This window comes from Condylostylus longicornis, unplaced genomic scaffold, assembly GCF_029603195.1.
Source record: "Condylostylus longicornis isolate FDR11 unplaced genomic scaffold, ASM2960319v2 ptg000048l, whole genome shotgun sequence".
Taxonomy (NCBI): domain Eukaryota; kingdom Metazoa; phylum Arthropoda; class Insecta; order Diptera; family Dolichopodidae; genus Condylostylus; species Condylostylus longicornis.
In genome coordinates this window covers 14,684,675-14,700,732 of record NW_026578017.1, presented here as the reverse complement: position 1 = coordinate 14,700,732, position 16,058 = coordinate 14,684,675, and the positions used below count along the sequence as shown (strand labels likewise).

The 16,058-nt window shown below is 21.7% G+C and overlaps 1 protein-coding gene across 20 annotated transcripts in view; it reads left to right on the top strand.

Moving 5' to 3' along the window:
- The first annotated feature begins 4,958 nt into the window (after positions 1-4,958).
- Positions 4,959-16,058, top strand: part of LOC129610910 (potassium channel subfamily T member 1) — a 206,411-nt gene continuing 195,311 nt past the window's right edge. For 8 of the 20 annotated variants that reach the window (XM_055523724.1, XM_055523722.1, XM_055523720.1 and 5 more), the window contains exon 1: positions 8,421-8,527. In XM_055523724.1, the coding sequence (XP_055379699.1) occupies positions 8,490-8,527 (38 nt within the window). In that variant the 5' untranslated portion in view covers positions 8,421-8,489. Of the gene's footprint in view, positions 4,982-8,074; positions 8,177-8,417; positions 8,528-16,058 lie in introns of those variants that run through there. The other 12 variants (XM_055523721.1, XM_055523711.1, XM_055523714.1 and 9 more) reach the window with 5 other exon arrangements.

The window sequence follows — 16,058 nt, the reverse complement described above, 5'->3', positions numbered from 1 at the left end:
TAGTAGATATATTAAGTTTTATAACTTTTGTATGTGCCATTTGTTTGGAAAAAAAAAATCATATCATGTCCTTTTTATATTTTTTCCTCTCCTTAAGTGAATAAGTTTAGATAATTTACCTCTGGATATAATAAGGATACAAATAAAACCATAATGTTACATCAGTTTTCTTCTCCTTTTAGATTTTATGTTATGCGTATACAATATGTATGTACAATATTTTTGTTATATATTTAAATAGTAAAACGTAAAGGAAATAGGAAGGATATTCTTTGGACGTTAATACAATATTTTATAGTGTACAAAATGTGTATGCACATTTGTTTAACAAAACTGCTTCAAACGATCTGATAAATGAAAAAGTATCTACATTATACAATCATATATACAAAAATATAAAATAATATGACGTGTATGAGATTATTTCAAAATGTTTCTCAAATTGTTACCCATCCTTATTATTTAAGAGTATATCTTGTCCTCTCTTACCAGTATCACTGATTTTTCAAAGCAATTTTAAATTTTGATGAAATTTTTTAATAATTTTTCAATAATTTTTAAAAATTTAAATAATCTTGCACACTCATGTAAAAAAATCAAAACTTTCTGATTAAGTGTTGAGAAACTTCTCTACCTAATAATATTACAAAAATTTCAAAAACTCCATTTGTAAATTTGACTTTTCTCAAGCGAATTTAATGTAGAGTGCGTGGAACGAATACTTGACGCTAACGTCTATATGATAAGCTTTCCCAAGGCAAATCTCATCTAAAACTTGAACGAATTTGTATACAATATTCTTCTGAAAAAGACATGTTTTTATTTACCAAAATCAAACTTAAAATCTTTATTGAGGGAGTCTGATATTTTCCTATTGCAAACAGCTTTCCTTGCCACTATGAAAATCTAAGATAGAAAAATTGTTTTTTTTGCCAGGATACAAAATTTTATAGTTTCTTCCTTATGAAATTATAAGATGAGGCAAAAATTTTATAATTTCATTTCAAATATAGGAAAAAGTTTATTTAGTTTTAGTTTAATATGCTGTTAGGTGAATCGTAATAATAAGTAGGAAAATTTAATAAAAAATACTATGCAGTTTTGGAAAAACAAAAAGCGAAAACAAGAATTTTCTTTAACTTTTTGATTATTTTTGTTCAGAAAAAATTTTTCTTTTTACTTTTCATATTTTGATATTATAAAAAAAATATCGTATAATTTTGAACATTAAAATATTTTTGTAGTTTTCTTTTGATATTTTTAGAATATGACAAAATATGGTCGTATAAGAAATAATCAAGGATTCACTACCTTGACTATATTTTCTGCCATAAAAACCGATCTATTATTATCCATTTTAATGGTTTAATCTTTAATCGTAGCTTAAAACTTTTTTACGATAGTGAAAATAAAATGTTCAGTTTCAAGCACGATATAGAATTTTAGGAAAAATTTAATATACAATTTATACATTTGAAACATTATTCAGTGGGTAATATTAGAATAATTTGTATTTATTGAAGTGTTTTAATAATGAAATCTTAATCTGTGAAAAAATTTAGGAATCTTTGTGAAATGTGAAGATTTTCAAATGAGTTTCAGCAAAATTATAATATGCAACGAAATCTCTTATAAACCTTTCAAAGATTTAATTTCTGCTGATGTGCAAAAACTTCTTTCTAATGAAAATTTTTTTGCAATCAAATAAAATTAAATAAGAAAAATCTACTCAAATCATTGTACTATTTCACATTTAAAGAAAATTAATAAAATTTTTCATCAGGAAATTTCGTCACCGTATTATTAAATTTGTCTGGTTTCATAGTGATTGCACGTAGGAACGAAATTTTTAATATTTTTTATATTTGTTTTTTTTTTTTCTTTTTTAGGACCACACTTTTTCTTCGCTTCCTTAAATCTAGGGAATTTTGCCCATTTTTTTTTTTATACTATATACTTATAAATATATATAAATATATGGAAAAAGGAAATCAGAAGATGTCAACAGAAATATTATTACCACTTATATACAAATACAATTAAATTTTTTAAAATTAAATATAAAAAAAAAAGAAATTATATACAAAATTTAATAAAAAAAAAAATTACAGCCGTACCAATTCTTATGAAATTTCAAACCAAATAAAATTAAAAATAATATTGAACAATAAAATATTAAAAAGTAAAAATAAAATATAAATGAAAAATTTTTTATACTCTATAAATACGATCATTTATAATACCACTATTTTTTTATCTATATAAACGCGTACCGTTCGTCTGAGTGTAAGCTCCAAATGAAATTGCATTAAAAACTTGAATGTTTTTAACAAATAAAGAGATTTTTTAATTAATTTTCTAATTTTCACCTAAAATTAAAAATAATAATAAAATAATAAAAATCAAGAGGACCAAAAATTACTTAGAAAAACAACAATAAAAAGTTTGAAAAAAAAATACATAAATAATAAATTTCATCCTACAAAGGATGGATAAGATACACGCTTAGAAAGATTCTGTTAGCATTATCTTTTACTTTATTTCTTTTTCAAAGTAAGTTTAAATAATTAAAGCGACAAGATAGCAAAGAAGGAAAAAAAAAGTATAACAGTGAAGCATAGTAAAATTGTACATAGAATATAAACGAAAATATACGGGAAATCTTCTTTTAGAGTTTAATTCCTAATTCATTAATGCTTTTTTCTGGTATACCTTGTTTTACTCATCTCTTATATTTTAATATTAGCCCATTCATAAAATCTGAATAATTTAAGCTTTCCAAATAGTTCAAATGTAACAAAATTTATAAACCAGTAATAAATTTTTAATAATTTTTTGTTTTGACTGTTCATAGTATTTAGTTTAAGTAATAAAGTTCCTATGGCAATAAACAGGTTCTTTTAGCAAAAATTCAATTTTTACAAAACCGGCTTTTATTTCTCCTTATATTTTAAAATTTTTTGACTATTTGTCGTCTTTTTAAAATATAAAATTAAATTTTCATGTCGTGCAATCCAAAAAGTACGACAAGTTCGCCGAAAAAAATAAATTTTAATGAAAGACATTTTGTTTCAAATTAATTTCGTTCTTTTTTTTTGCCAATTATTTAATGCTTTCACCACAGAGTTTTATCTTTTTTCTTCAAATTGAAATAAAAATTAGAAACTCACCAGTTAATAAAATTTGTCTAAAATTTTTTGTAATGAGAATTTTCAAAAACTATTTGAAATTTCAAAAACTTCTTATTTAGAAAATTATTTGAAATTTTAAAAACTATTTTGCCCAATAGTAAGGGTTTAAAATTATATTTAATAAGTTTTCTCATTATTGCCATTTAAAATTTATTTTTTTATAAATTAGCTAAGCTCAGAAAAGCTCAGGCGAACGAAGAAAATACTTGCTTCAAATTTTATAATTTTAATGAAATAACCATCCATACTCACAAACTAATAGACATCACAATAAAATTCTCTTTTCAACAAACCCTTAATTTTATGATCTACGTACAATTTGTACGATCTACATTGATGAATAATTTCAGCATTACTTCACTGTTCTATTAAAATTTTTTTTTCTGAATTCTCATTCTTCAAATTTATTTTTAGAAATTCAACAAGAAAAATTAAAAGAGAAAAAAAAAACCTTAAATTTTTAAATATTTCTGCCTATGTGAAATATGAATTATAAATAAATCAATAAGGATATAATTTACACTTAAATAACAGTATTAAGGATATACCTACTTAATAAAAAAAAAAAATGAAAACATAATAATGGAAAACAGAATTTTAGCAAGAACATGAAAAATGGATTAAAAGCTTTACAGAACAAACACAAAAACAAAATGGAAAAAATACTAAAATTTTAAATATAAATTAAAAAATAATAAAATTAAAATAATTGCAAAAAAAATGATTTGTGAAAATATTTTATAATTATAGTGTCAGACCTATTTACGAAGTCAATTATTTCTTAATAGAAAGTTCATAAAATTTAATAATATTAAAAAATAAAAAAAAATTATTATATAGAATTGAACATAATGATAATAATTATATTATAATTAATAACAATTAGGGATGTTTATATTTATGTGCAAATATTTATATAAGTGTGTGTAATTTATTTAACACGTAACTAGAAGGATCAATAATAATATTATTATTTTCATAAAATGAATACAATAATTAATAATAAACAATAAAATATCATATAGTGTACTTAGTATATTATTTATATACATAAATTTATATGTAATTTACATAAGATATAATATTATACATGTGCTATACATACTTACTTGTAACATATTATATTAATATTTTGTATAATATTATATGTAAATGTTGGTAGTAGCCTAAAAAGGTAATAAATAATTCTAAGGTTTCAGGGAAAAAGTACTTGTCAAAAATCTAATAAAAATATTTATTACAAAAATGTCATTGATTTTTTGTTCTCTAGCGACCTGCATTATCACTTTACTCACTTTTTATGCTTTTCTTGTAAATTGAAGTGAACAATATAACCTTCCTAAAACTTACGGGTTAGAGCTTAATAACTGAGTTGACTTAAGGATTAATGATCAAAATTTAAAATAACATTCTAAAAGAAACTATCCATGTTAAATCAAAAATATAAAAGCTATAAAGAAAAAACTGTTTCCTGAAAATCTACTAAAAAATTACTTAAGTACTTTTTCCCTAGAGCTGTACAATTATATTTTATTTATATTAAATAAAGAGTAACTCTGTAAAGGAAAGCAAGCGCGCAAATGTTATAGGCTGAAATTATTATACAAACTAAATAATAATTTTAATATATAAGCACAAAGTTTATATCAGAAAATTAAAATAATTAAATGTAATAATTAACATTTTGAATTCGTTGTTCTATATTAATTTTGTGTTAAAATATAGGCTAGTAATGAAGTTTGAATTTTTGCAGATAATAACAATTTTAAAAAAATTTTATATAATATGGCGTAAGTGTTACTTACTTCTTTTGTTATACAATATATCACTTCAATATTGAAATTAACAATCAAAATTATTAAGATTTTTAAAATAGCACATTAAAATTTTTTTATTAATTTATTAAAAGATAATTTTATGCACACAAAAAATTATTAAGTTCATAATAGTTATACAATGTAATTAGATATAGTAAAGTATTATATTAGCCTTTTAATTATTTCACAAAAATTCTCACAAAATTGTTATCACATAATTATTACGAATTTTAAATAACAATATATGTACATACATACATATGTACATGAATATACATTTGTCAAATATAGTTATAGTCAAACACTATGTTATTGTTATAAAAATGATTTTGATTACTTTGTATACCATTTTATAACTACATGCATATAACAGTTATTGAAAATTTTGACTTTGCATACAAATATTAAATTCATTTATTACGTTTTATTTTCTAATTTCAATGCATATTTTTAAACATGATCTTTTACAGCCTAAAGAGATACTACTACTTATCAAAATCGTGGAAAAAATTGCATTATTAAAGTTTTATTTTATAATAAAATTTTTAAATTTATAATGTTAATGTTATATTTAGAATCCCGTTTCTTTAATTCAGCAACTTATAGGAATTATGTTTCGGGTGAGATCACTTTTCAAAACTATTTTTCTTTTGTGTGTTATAGAATTATTTTATAATAAATTAATGGCTTACCCAAATAATTAGAATAATAACGAGTTCAATTTGTTAATAAAAGAATATTTTATAAAAAAAATACACGCAATAATATTCGAAATTTTTAAAAATTAAATTGGTTACTCTCCACTCATTTTTTTAATTGAACGCCTTTAACAGTACTGATTTAACTGAACTAAAATTAAACAGAAACTTGTTATTGCACGTAACCGAAAAATATATGAAACGGGAGACAAATGAAATGAAACATAAAATGTTTTCTTCAGCTTATGAGTAGGTATAACATTTATTTTAATATTTGTTTCAAATTCATGTTTATATACATACATAATTATGTATGTAAACATAATCGGAACATAATTAATTCTCCAATTCTTAACTCCAATTAATATTATTTTGAGTGGTAACGGTTTTTTAAAAACACAAACAAGAATACGAGCAAAACCAAATTAGTCAAATGCTGAATGTAATACAGAAATGTTGTGTGTAATATTATCGGTTGTTCTTATTATTAAAAATGTAAATCTCGAATTTGTTGAATAAATTCTTAAATTTGCTTATGCATAATTATGCTGTACAAATTATTTTTATCAGAAATATTGAAAAAATAAAGAAAAGTGTTATTAAATATAGAGAAAATAACAAATAAAGTTTTATAAAAATAGTTAGGATGTTTTCTAAAAACCATAAGATTAATTGATTTTCACAAGGTAAGATTAATTTTTTTTTCACAAATAACACAGTATTTAATATGTTGTGCCGCTCTCTCTAAATACCGTAAAAATTTTTGCATTAAGAGTACAAATGTTTTCAATTTTCTTCATCTTTTTTACTTTCGTCATTGTCATTGAGCTTAGCTATTTGACTTCGATTAAAGAAAGTAAACTAATAGGGATTTGTAAATTGTAAATAAAATTTCCCAAACAAAAAAAAAAACAAAAACAGAAATTTTCGGAAAGTCAAAAAAATCCCTTTTTATATACGGTGTTGTATACGTGTTTACATAAGTATAAACATGATACGTAATAAAAATATTCTCAAATTTTCTCAGTTATAATGCAAAATGAGTGTGAATTGTGAATGTGAACTACAAAATTTAAATATAAAACTACTAATAATTGATAAATAAATTTTTTGCTACATTTTTATACGGTTGTAGCTTTTGTTCTGTAGCTATAAATTATTATACTCAATATTTCCAACGTAAACAAAATTTGTATAACAATGAGTGAGTCGAAACTCATTTTATGAATCATACCTACATAACATTAATTAATATTCTTTAACCTGCACTTATACATACATTATATAAAATATGTAAGTACTCTCGTAATAAAAATTCACAAAAATTAATAAATATTCACATGTAACACACATAAAAGTTACGAAAAATATGTTTCATTTCACTTACGTAGTTATTCAGTTATTGTTATTATTTTAAATATAACCTCAAATAAAAAATAATTATAAATAATAATAATTGGAGTATAGGCACAGAAATCTTATTGTAAATAATTAAAAATAAAATTATTTTAAAATTTATTTTTAAACGCAATTTGTGCATAAAATTTTAAAAATTTTGAATAATCTATGTAGAATACAATATTCACAAAAAAAATATTGGAGATAAACCAATTGGTTTTCATAATTAACACAAACGATTTAAACAGTTTTAATTCATCTGACTTTTTTGGTTATTATAGTCATTATAAACCCTAAATAGAAGAATAAATTCAAATTAAGGAATATATTCCATGTCCCCTGTCTAAAACAATATTGTTCCTAATTATAAGTGGCTAGATTACAAATAATAATATTTGGCATATCTTCCCACAAATATTTTATTGTATACTTAGTGGTATTTTTCCTGATATATATGTATGTATAATATAGATTACAGAGAAATCCAATTAAAATACATTACATAGTAGTATAAATATTAAAAAAAAAATATTTTTTTATGTCAATAAATATTATCAATATAAAAAATTCAATAAAATGCAAAAACATTATGGAAAATAGAAAATTATAAGTGTGATTATAGGTACCATAATTATAATTAAAGAATTTATAATAGTGTAGTGTGTTATTTAGCAGAAAAAAATTATTAGAAAACAAAAATACAGTAGCATTAAAATATCATTGAAATATAAAATAAATAATTATAATAATTATTAAAAATCAAAAAAGGAATTTTTTCTTTTGGTTTTAATATTAGCAAAATATTTAATTAGCAACTATAAATTATATAATAAATAACAAAATTTTTATCATAACATAAAAATTATCGAATTATGATAAACAAAATTAGCAATTAATAAACTAGTAAATATAATAATAATGATAAATAAATTTTAATAATAAAAACATCATTATTAAATTCAAAACATAAAATAATATAGAATAATTAAATTTATTTTTCAAATTATATTTAATTTTAATTTAAATACTAACATGTATGTATATTAAGTATTGAAATAAAAATATTGTTCAGGTAAATAAAATTTAAAGATGGCGACTTTTTAATAAATTGCAATACTTACATATATTTTGTATAAATAGAACAGAAATTAAAAAAAAAATTCAAATAAATTTGATCTACACCAAAATTAAAGAAAAAAATTAATATATATAATGTACTCTGTTCTATGTATATGTATGTGTTTGTGTATACATAAATCATAAGAAAAATGTTATAATATGCTCAACATACTTATGTCATACTAGAGAAAACAAAATATCGTACATTATTATACATATATATATACTAAATTATATATATATATATATAAATACAATACATATTGATGTTGTACTATTCTACTTGTCTGCTCCTAAATAAATCGTAAGAGTTTTGCTATAAAATAAGTGAAAACAAAAACAACAACAATAAACATGAATTCAACATATAATTTATAATACATATATGTATATGTATATGTATATTAATTATTATTATTTATTTATTGTACATATATGTATGTGTTTATAAAAGAGAACAAGAGTTTAAGTGGTATAAAATTAATGTTTCATTTATTTTTTGTTTTTTTTTTTGCTTGTTATTCTTATATGCTAAATTTAGATGTTATAATAAATAATAATTAAATTTTAATTAAAAAATATTCAAACATATAGATATGTATAATTATACCACCCTATATTAAAATAATCAGTGGCCTAGCATATTTTATTATAACAATGGCAAAATGAACATTGAATTTACTTTGCAATATTAACAAAACCTTATTTATCATTTATATACATAAGTAAGTAAATAAGACATTTTACTAAGAATTTCTTACAGAGAGTCCAGTTCCAATTAATGCAAATTTTTATTATGTATATGTGTAGATATCCGGTTTTGCGCCGATTTTTTAAATGAATGCAAAAGTCAAGCATAGGTTAAAATAAAGACTGTGAAGTGAAGATTTCTCAAAAAAGCAATGCTGTTTAGTCACAGTCTCTTCGCCCTGAAATATGAATATGTATACCTTAGTTGTGAATTGCAAAAGAAAATTTTTTGTTTGAATATATAGAGAATCCTAACCACAATTTCGTCCCAGAAAACTATACGTTTTACTATTATAAATTGTTAAACAGCTCAGATAAATTGGCACTGATTATTTGAAAAAAATATTTATGTTTATCGATTTGATTTTTGTAAAGCCCTTTATAAAATATGTATATTGTATATACATTATTTGTTTTGGCAGAAATCGCTTTCGACTTACGGAAAATTTTATTGTTCTAACTTCTTTAAACCTATATTGACAATAATTAATAATTAATTATTACTAATATACCTCTCCCACATTTAAACAGTTCATTAGATAATTTTCGTTTCAATTGAATTCAATTTAAATTTTCATTAAATTTCCAACAAACAAACTATATGCTTGCTAAAATAATAAGACCCGAAAAATACTGTATAATATTTTCTATATTCAAAGGTCTAAAAACAAGTGCTACGATAGATTATTTTTTAATTAATTCTAAGAACTATATGCTCTAATTAAATTGCATTGAAATTAGTAAGAATTTTTAAAGTTAAATGAAAATCCCCCTTGATTTTCAATTAAAAATTAAAAATGTTGCTCAACTATGTACGAGTACCTACAAAGTATATGGAGCAAAATATATGAAGTAATTTTATTTCAATTTAAAATTCTAAATTGACTTGATACGAGAGAATATAAAATAAAATTTCAATAACATGATACCTAATTTTAAGAAATTCAAATTCATAATTTTATTGAACATTGCAAATTTTAAATCTAAATAAAGTTATAATTATTATATCATTCATATTAAATTATAAAAGTCTCACACTTTGTTCAATTTGCAAATTCAATTTAATCTTAATACTTACATGATTTAGTTTTACATAATACACAATATTCATTATGATTGTATGCATGAAAGTGACTAAAATCAAATCAAATTATTATAAGACTTGTAAAGTAGGTACTCAAAATTATGCCAAAAGTTAACATTTATAATTAAATATAAAAAATACGAATGTGTATATGTTTGTGCATTATACATATGAAAATTTGCATGTTGCCTTAATAGAAATGATGCTTCGTACATATTATAAACTTACATAATGTACATACGTACAAAATTTTCGAACAAATAATTTAATTATTTAGAACAAATAAATATGAATTATAAAAGGATTTTATAAATCTACAATTTTAATTGTTTCTATAGATGTCGGAAAATAATGTTATGTTTTTAATTAAACATTATTATTACAACAAAATTAAGCTACTCTACTTAATTATTATTTCTAAAGAAGTCAGAATTCAATATAAAATTTTATAACAAATATAATAATTAGATTATTGTTTATTCATACACATTACAAATGTACCTACATCTATTTGAATAATTACATATACCTAAATAATATATGTACATATAATATACATATCTACATAAACTATAATTAATATAGAGTATATCGAAAATAAAATTTTATTCAGTTCAGAAGTTTACAAATTTTGTTAAGTGCGTTTATAATTTTAAAAGTTTTACTCGTAGATGTTAAAGGATTATTTAGTTTTAATATATCGTCGGTTAAAAAGCAGAAAGTACTAAGTGCATTTTTTGAGAATTCGGAATTCATAGATGAATTCGATCAGAATAATCTAATCTTTGTTGTGGCAAAAAATCATGCAAATCCAGAATGTTGTTTATAAATCCTGAAATTAAAGAGACCAATCCTATTCCACTAATTGATTAGTTTTACAATTTTACGATTTTATCAAATTGAATTTACTCAAAATACAGTTTCCTGATTTAATGCTTTCTGCTTTTTAACCGACGATATTATGTATATGTTACATATAAGTACATGGAGTGTGAACACACATTTGTTAGTGTACAAGCCCAAAAGCATGCAATTATATTTTGGCATAAATTATACTTTGAATATTGAAACTTTGTTTCTATAACAGCAACAAAAAAAACAGATAATTTCACTTATTCATTTAATCCAAAAAAAAATCCGGAATTTTTAATTATATCTTATTATTGCTTGGAAGTGGACCGAATGGCATATTATTTTGAGTACATTTAAAATGACAATTTCTATATAATGGAGTTGAAAATTAACAATTTATTATAGTCTCGAATTCTGCTTAAATAACTTAATGTCTTTATTCATATTGTAAAGAACAAATTTTTTATGCTTCCTCCTATCTGTCTAGACTGATGGACTAGAGAGATTTGTACATAATGCACGAACTACTCCTGATTTTCGGTTTTTTAACTTTCACGGCAGTATATGGTATTTCGTCTAAGAATTTTCGGATTCTAATTTTAAAAACTAGGATTTCAACAATATTACTTAGCATACAGTTACTAAAATGTTTTCGGGGTTGTACAGTAACAATCAAAAGAATTAATTTTTTTCACTTAGGTATTACACATACGTACATATACAATCATACATAATATGTGTGTGTTTACTTGTTTACTAACGCATGTATATATTATTTCTTCATCATTATACTTTATAATATTTAGGTATAAAAATCTAAACAGCTGGCTCTATGCAATATTAAGATGTTGGTGCTTTTTTGTTGGTGTTGTAAGTTACAATTATATTTTCAAAACTTTTTATTGTATTTCACTTTTCTTTTGTCTTCAAGCTTCTTTTATATTTTCTATTTTACTCTTAAATTTTATTTGAATAGAATAAAATCAATTTTCTTTAATAAAATTTTACAAACTTTCTCATATAAGTAATTATTTTTTCAACCTTTTACCTTTTTGAATATTTATGTTAATTTCATTAATATTTTCTATAATATTTTCACAATATATGCTTAATTGAATTTTAATAAAAATTAAAAAATATAAAAAATTAATTTTTATTTAATTTTATATTTTAATAATGTTACAATATATTATTCTTTTCTATATAATTAGTAATAAGTATAGTATAAAATACATGTTATGCTATAATGTCACTAAAAAGTCTTGAATCTAAAGAGAGAGTTGACATATTGAGCCGAATTTTTCTCTTTGGTTTTAGATTTACTAAAATATTTTGTAATTTTAAAAACTCGAACTTATGTACCAATAAACTGTTTGTATTGCTGCAAATTAGTGGTGAGAAACAAAATATAACAGCAGATTCGGAACTTATGGGCTTGCAAAATATTATCTTAGTTTACGCATATAAAATAAAAATTTTTAAAATTAATGAACTTAAATTTTATTTTTTTTAAATTCATATTTGACTATTTGCGAGTATCTTTGTATTTATCCCAAAAGTTACTTATATTAGAACCTTTTATTAAATAATAAAATTTTTTTTTAAATAATCTTAAATTTATATTTTAAAATATTCCCCGTAGGACAATAATAGATTTTTGAAATATATGCATGTATTTTTTTTTTTTTGAAAAAAATTTCCTTCAGTCATACAATATGTAAATTTCTGAAATAAAGGTAAAACAATAGAATTTGGGTCACTTTTAAGAACAAAAACAAAAAAATATTTAATTCATATTTTAAAAAGTTTGTAATTTCAAATTTTGCACATATTTGAATAATATTTTTAATGTAATCTATGTCCGAGACAAACTAAAATCTCTCATATATTGGTATTATGGAAAAATGTAAATTATAATTCATAAATTATGTTATTTTTAAAAGTATACTTACTCTTACTACTCTTGAACTTATTTTGTTAAAACTTTACGAATTTACTTAAAGTGTGTATGTGGAAACACAAATTTTAGGTCTCTATTTAAATATATAGATAAACATTTGTACATATACCATAATTTATTTGCAAATATTAAAAATAATTTCATATAATATGATAAAATATTAAATATAAATTTAAATTTACTTTTTGAATTTTACAGTTACTGTAGCAAAAAATTATTGGTTATGTAAGACTATTAGTAATATCTTTAGGTTTCGTTCAAACTAATTCGTGTCTCTTGAGCATTAAAATCTTCGTATACAAGAGACAAATTCGTGTATCTTGTACGAAGATTTTATTAGAAAATTTCAAAAATCAATTTGGTACTTTAGGATTATTTTTAAATTACATTTAATATTTTAACAACCGTTATACAGAATAATATTCTGAATTACTTCTGAGCAGTATATGTAAAATAACTGCATTTTACGTGATTAATAACTGTCAACTTTTTGATACATGTTCGTACTTTTTAGGAGTTATAAAGAGCTGTTTTAAAGATACTATTTTATATTTTAGTATAAAGGATTGCATATTTTATTATATAAGATGTAAGATCTTTTCATTACAACATTAATATATAGTCGATTAAAGTAGTCTATAATATGATATTCGTGAAAATCTAGTTAGCCTAGCTTAAGACGTTTATATATAGTCAATACCTAAACTGCAGAATGAAAAAAAAATACAAAAAAAACGTATGAATGAATGAATTCAGAATCTGAAACTGAACAATACTTAGACACACATAATATATACACATTATTTCATACTTCTGTTTTGTAGTTACAGATGTATTAAATTTATAATATCCTCCAAGCTCAAGTTAATATGCTCATAACCAAGAACATGATGAACTAAAACCATCATCCACAATGAATTCAATAATTTATTTTTAGCTTTATAAAATCATTTAATAATTTTCATCATTTAATGATTTTTGTGCATTATTTTGTACATTTCTCTAAAATATGTACATACAATAAGACTACAAGCATATAATGATAATATGTATATATTATGTGTGTTCCAGTGCAAAGTAAATTCATATTTCAACTTTTGCAATAGCGATCCTAACTACAGATACTGTAAAATAGAATGCGCATATGTACATATATACATGCAATAACTCATATATATTGAGGAAACAAAGTATACAGAATTTATTACGATACTTTTATAGAAACTAATTGAATTTAATTAATGAAAAAAAAATTTTGAAATAACAAAAAAGTCAATATAAATTCAGGATAATTTTTAAATAATTATAAAAGTAATTTGAAAACTTTAATAATTGAAATTGATTTAAATTAATTATAATAGAAAATAAATTTTTATTTTAATACAAAATTAAATTTTTTTATTGATTGCAAGTTAATAATGGTTGACTTACTTTAAGTAGTTGATTAGAAATACAAAAATTCCGTGTTACATCAACATGTTCAGTTTTTACAGTTAAACTAATTAAATTATCGATTTCGATTATTAAATTTTTTCAAAAAAATATTTAAGAACCCAATCATAGATAATAATGTAGAAATGGGTACATAAAATTTCATACATTTTAATTTATTAGTTATTTGTCTAAACAAAACAATCAATAAAGTCTGATGAAAATGTCTCATTTCTTCTTGTAACTAGTTAATGTAAGAAACCCGAGTGGCCCATACTCATAATAAGCCATTTTTGTAATCCATCGTTTAATCCATCTCCGAAATCTCCGAAACCACCATCTCCGAAATCTTTTAAAATATTAACAATCAAACCTAAAGCAATTTTCGGCCTATTTCGTTCTTTTTCCATACAATTTCAAGATCCATTCGAAAAAACCATCTGAAATTGATCTATATTTTATAATATGAAAAATAACAACGAAAAATCAATCAGATCAGGAATATTGTATCTTATGTATCAATGTAATTAGCAACCTGATTTTAGAAAAATATTACTTTCATAATATTAGTCATATACAAAAATAATAGCCCATACTTTAGAAATTTTTATTTATAATATTTTAATATAAGGACGAAAATATTATATTTCATTTCTATTAATAAGAACACTCAAAAAGACGAAAAGAAAAAATTTAAGATTTTTTTATAATGAGCCACAGAGATAATATATGTATATAAGTATAGGTGTTCAAATAACAACAGCAATCGATTTATATACGAAATTGAATTATATAAAAATTGAATTAAATTAGTAATATTGGAGATGAGTGCAATTCTTCCAAAGAATATAGAAAATCGAAACTTTTTATAATAATATTTTTAAATTTTTTATTTGTCCATATTAAAAAAATATTACACGAGCGCTTGCTGTTTTAAATAAAATTATAGCAAAATAAAAATAACAGTATCCGAGTACATGCATATACAATATCTACCTTTAAGTATATATTATATACTCTATTTTAATCTTAATATTCTCCAAATTACTTTTAATATAATTTGAGACCAAGGATATATTTTATTACAAATTCAACCTTCAGAATTTTCAAATATCCTTATTGAATTCTTATTTAAACAAGACATGTATTTTTTTACCTTTACTTTATTTTCAAGTTCTTGTTATTTTTCTAAAATGGATTGAGTCTATATCTAACAAGTATGTGTGCTATATCTACACATAAATGTGTTGTTTATTATAGTCATGTTTATAATATTGGTAACTATACTTTCCAAAAATAACTTTTTTTGATAATTTTTACATTATTATATAACACTCAAATTTATTATTTCTAATTTTGTAATAAATATAATAATATATTGTTTGGAATACAATACAATATTTTTACACCTACATGTATATATGTAGGTATAAAAATAGGTATAGGTAGGTATATATGTAACCAAATAATATTTAAATAGTATATTATTATGTAGCTATATTAGAATAATCAAATTTGATTGAAGAGAAAATGTGATTTTCGAATGAGATGTCATGGAACAATGAATTAATTTCCGAAAGGAAAAACTGAAAATAGGTGATAGTAAGATTTAGAAAATTTTTGTTTCCTCTCAATTTTCATATTTTCATACAAATAAGTACATGTATTTTTTTAAAACAGGAAGAAACCAAAAATACAATTACCTGCACAATGCACTTATAGATTGACAAATTCATTAGCATATTGAGTGTATAAGTC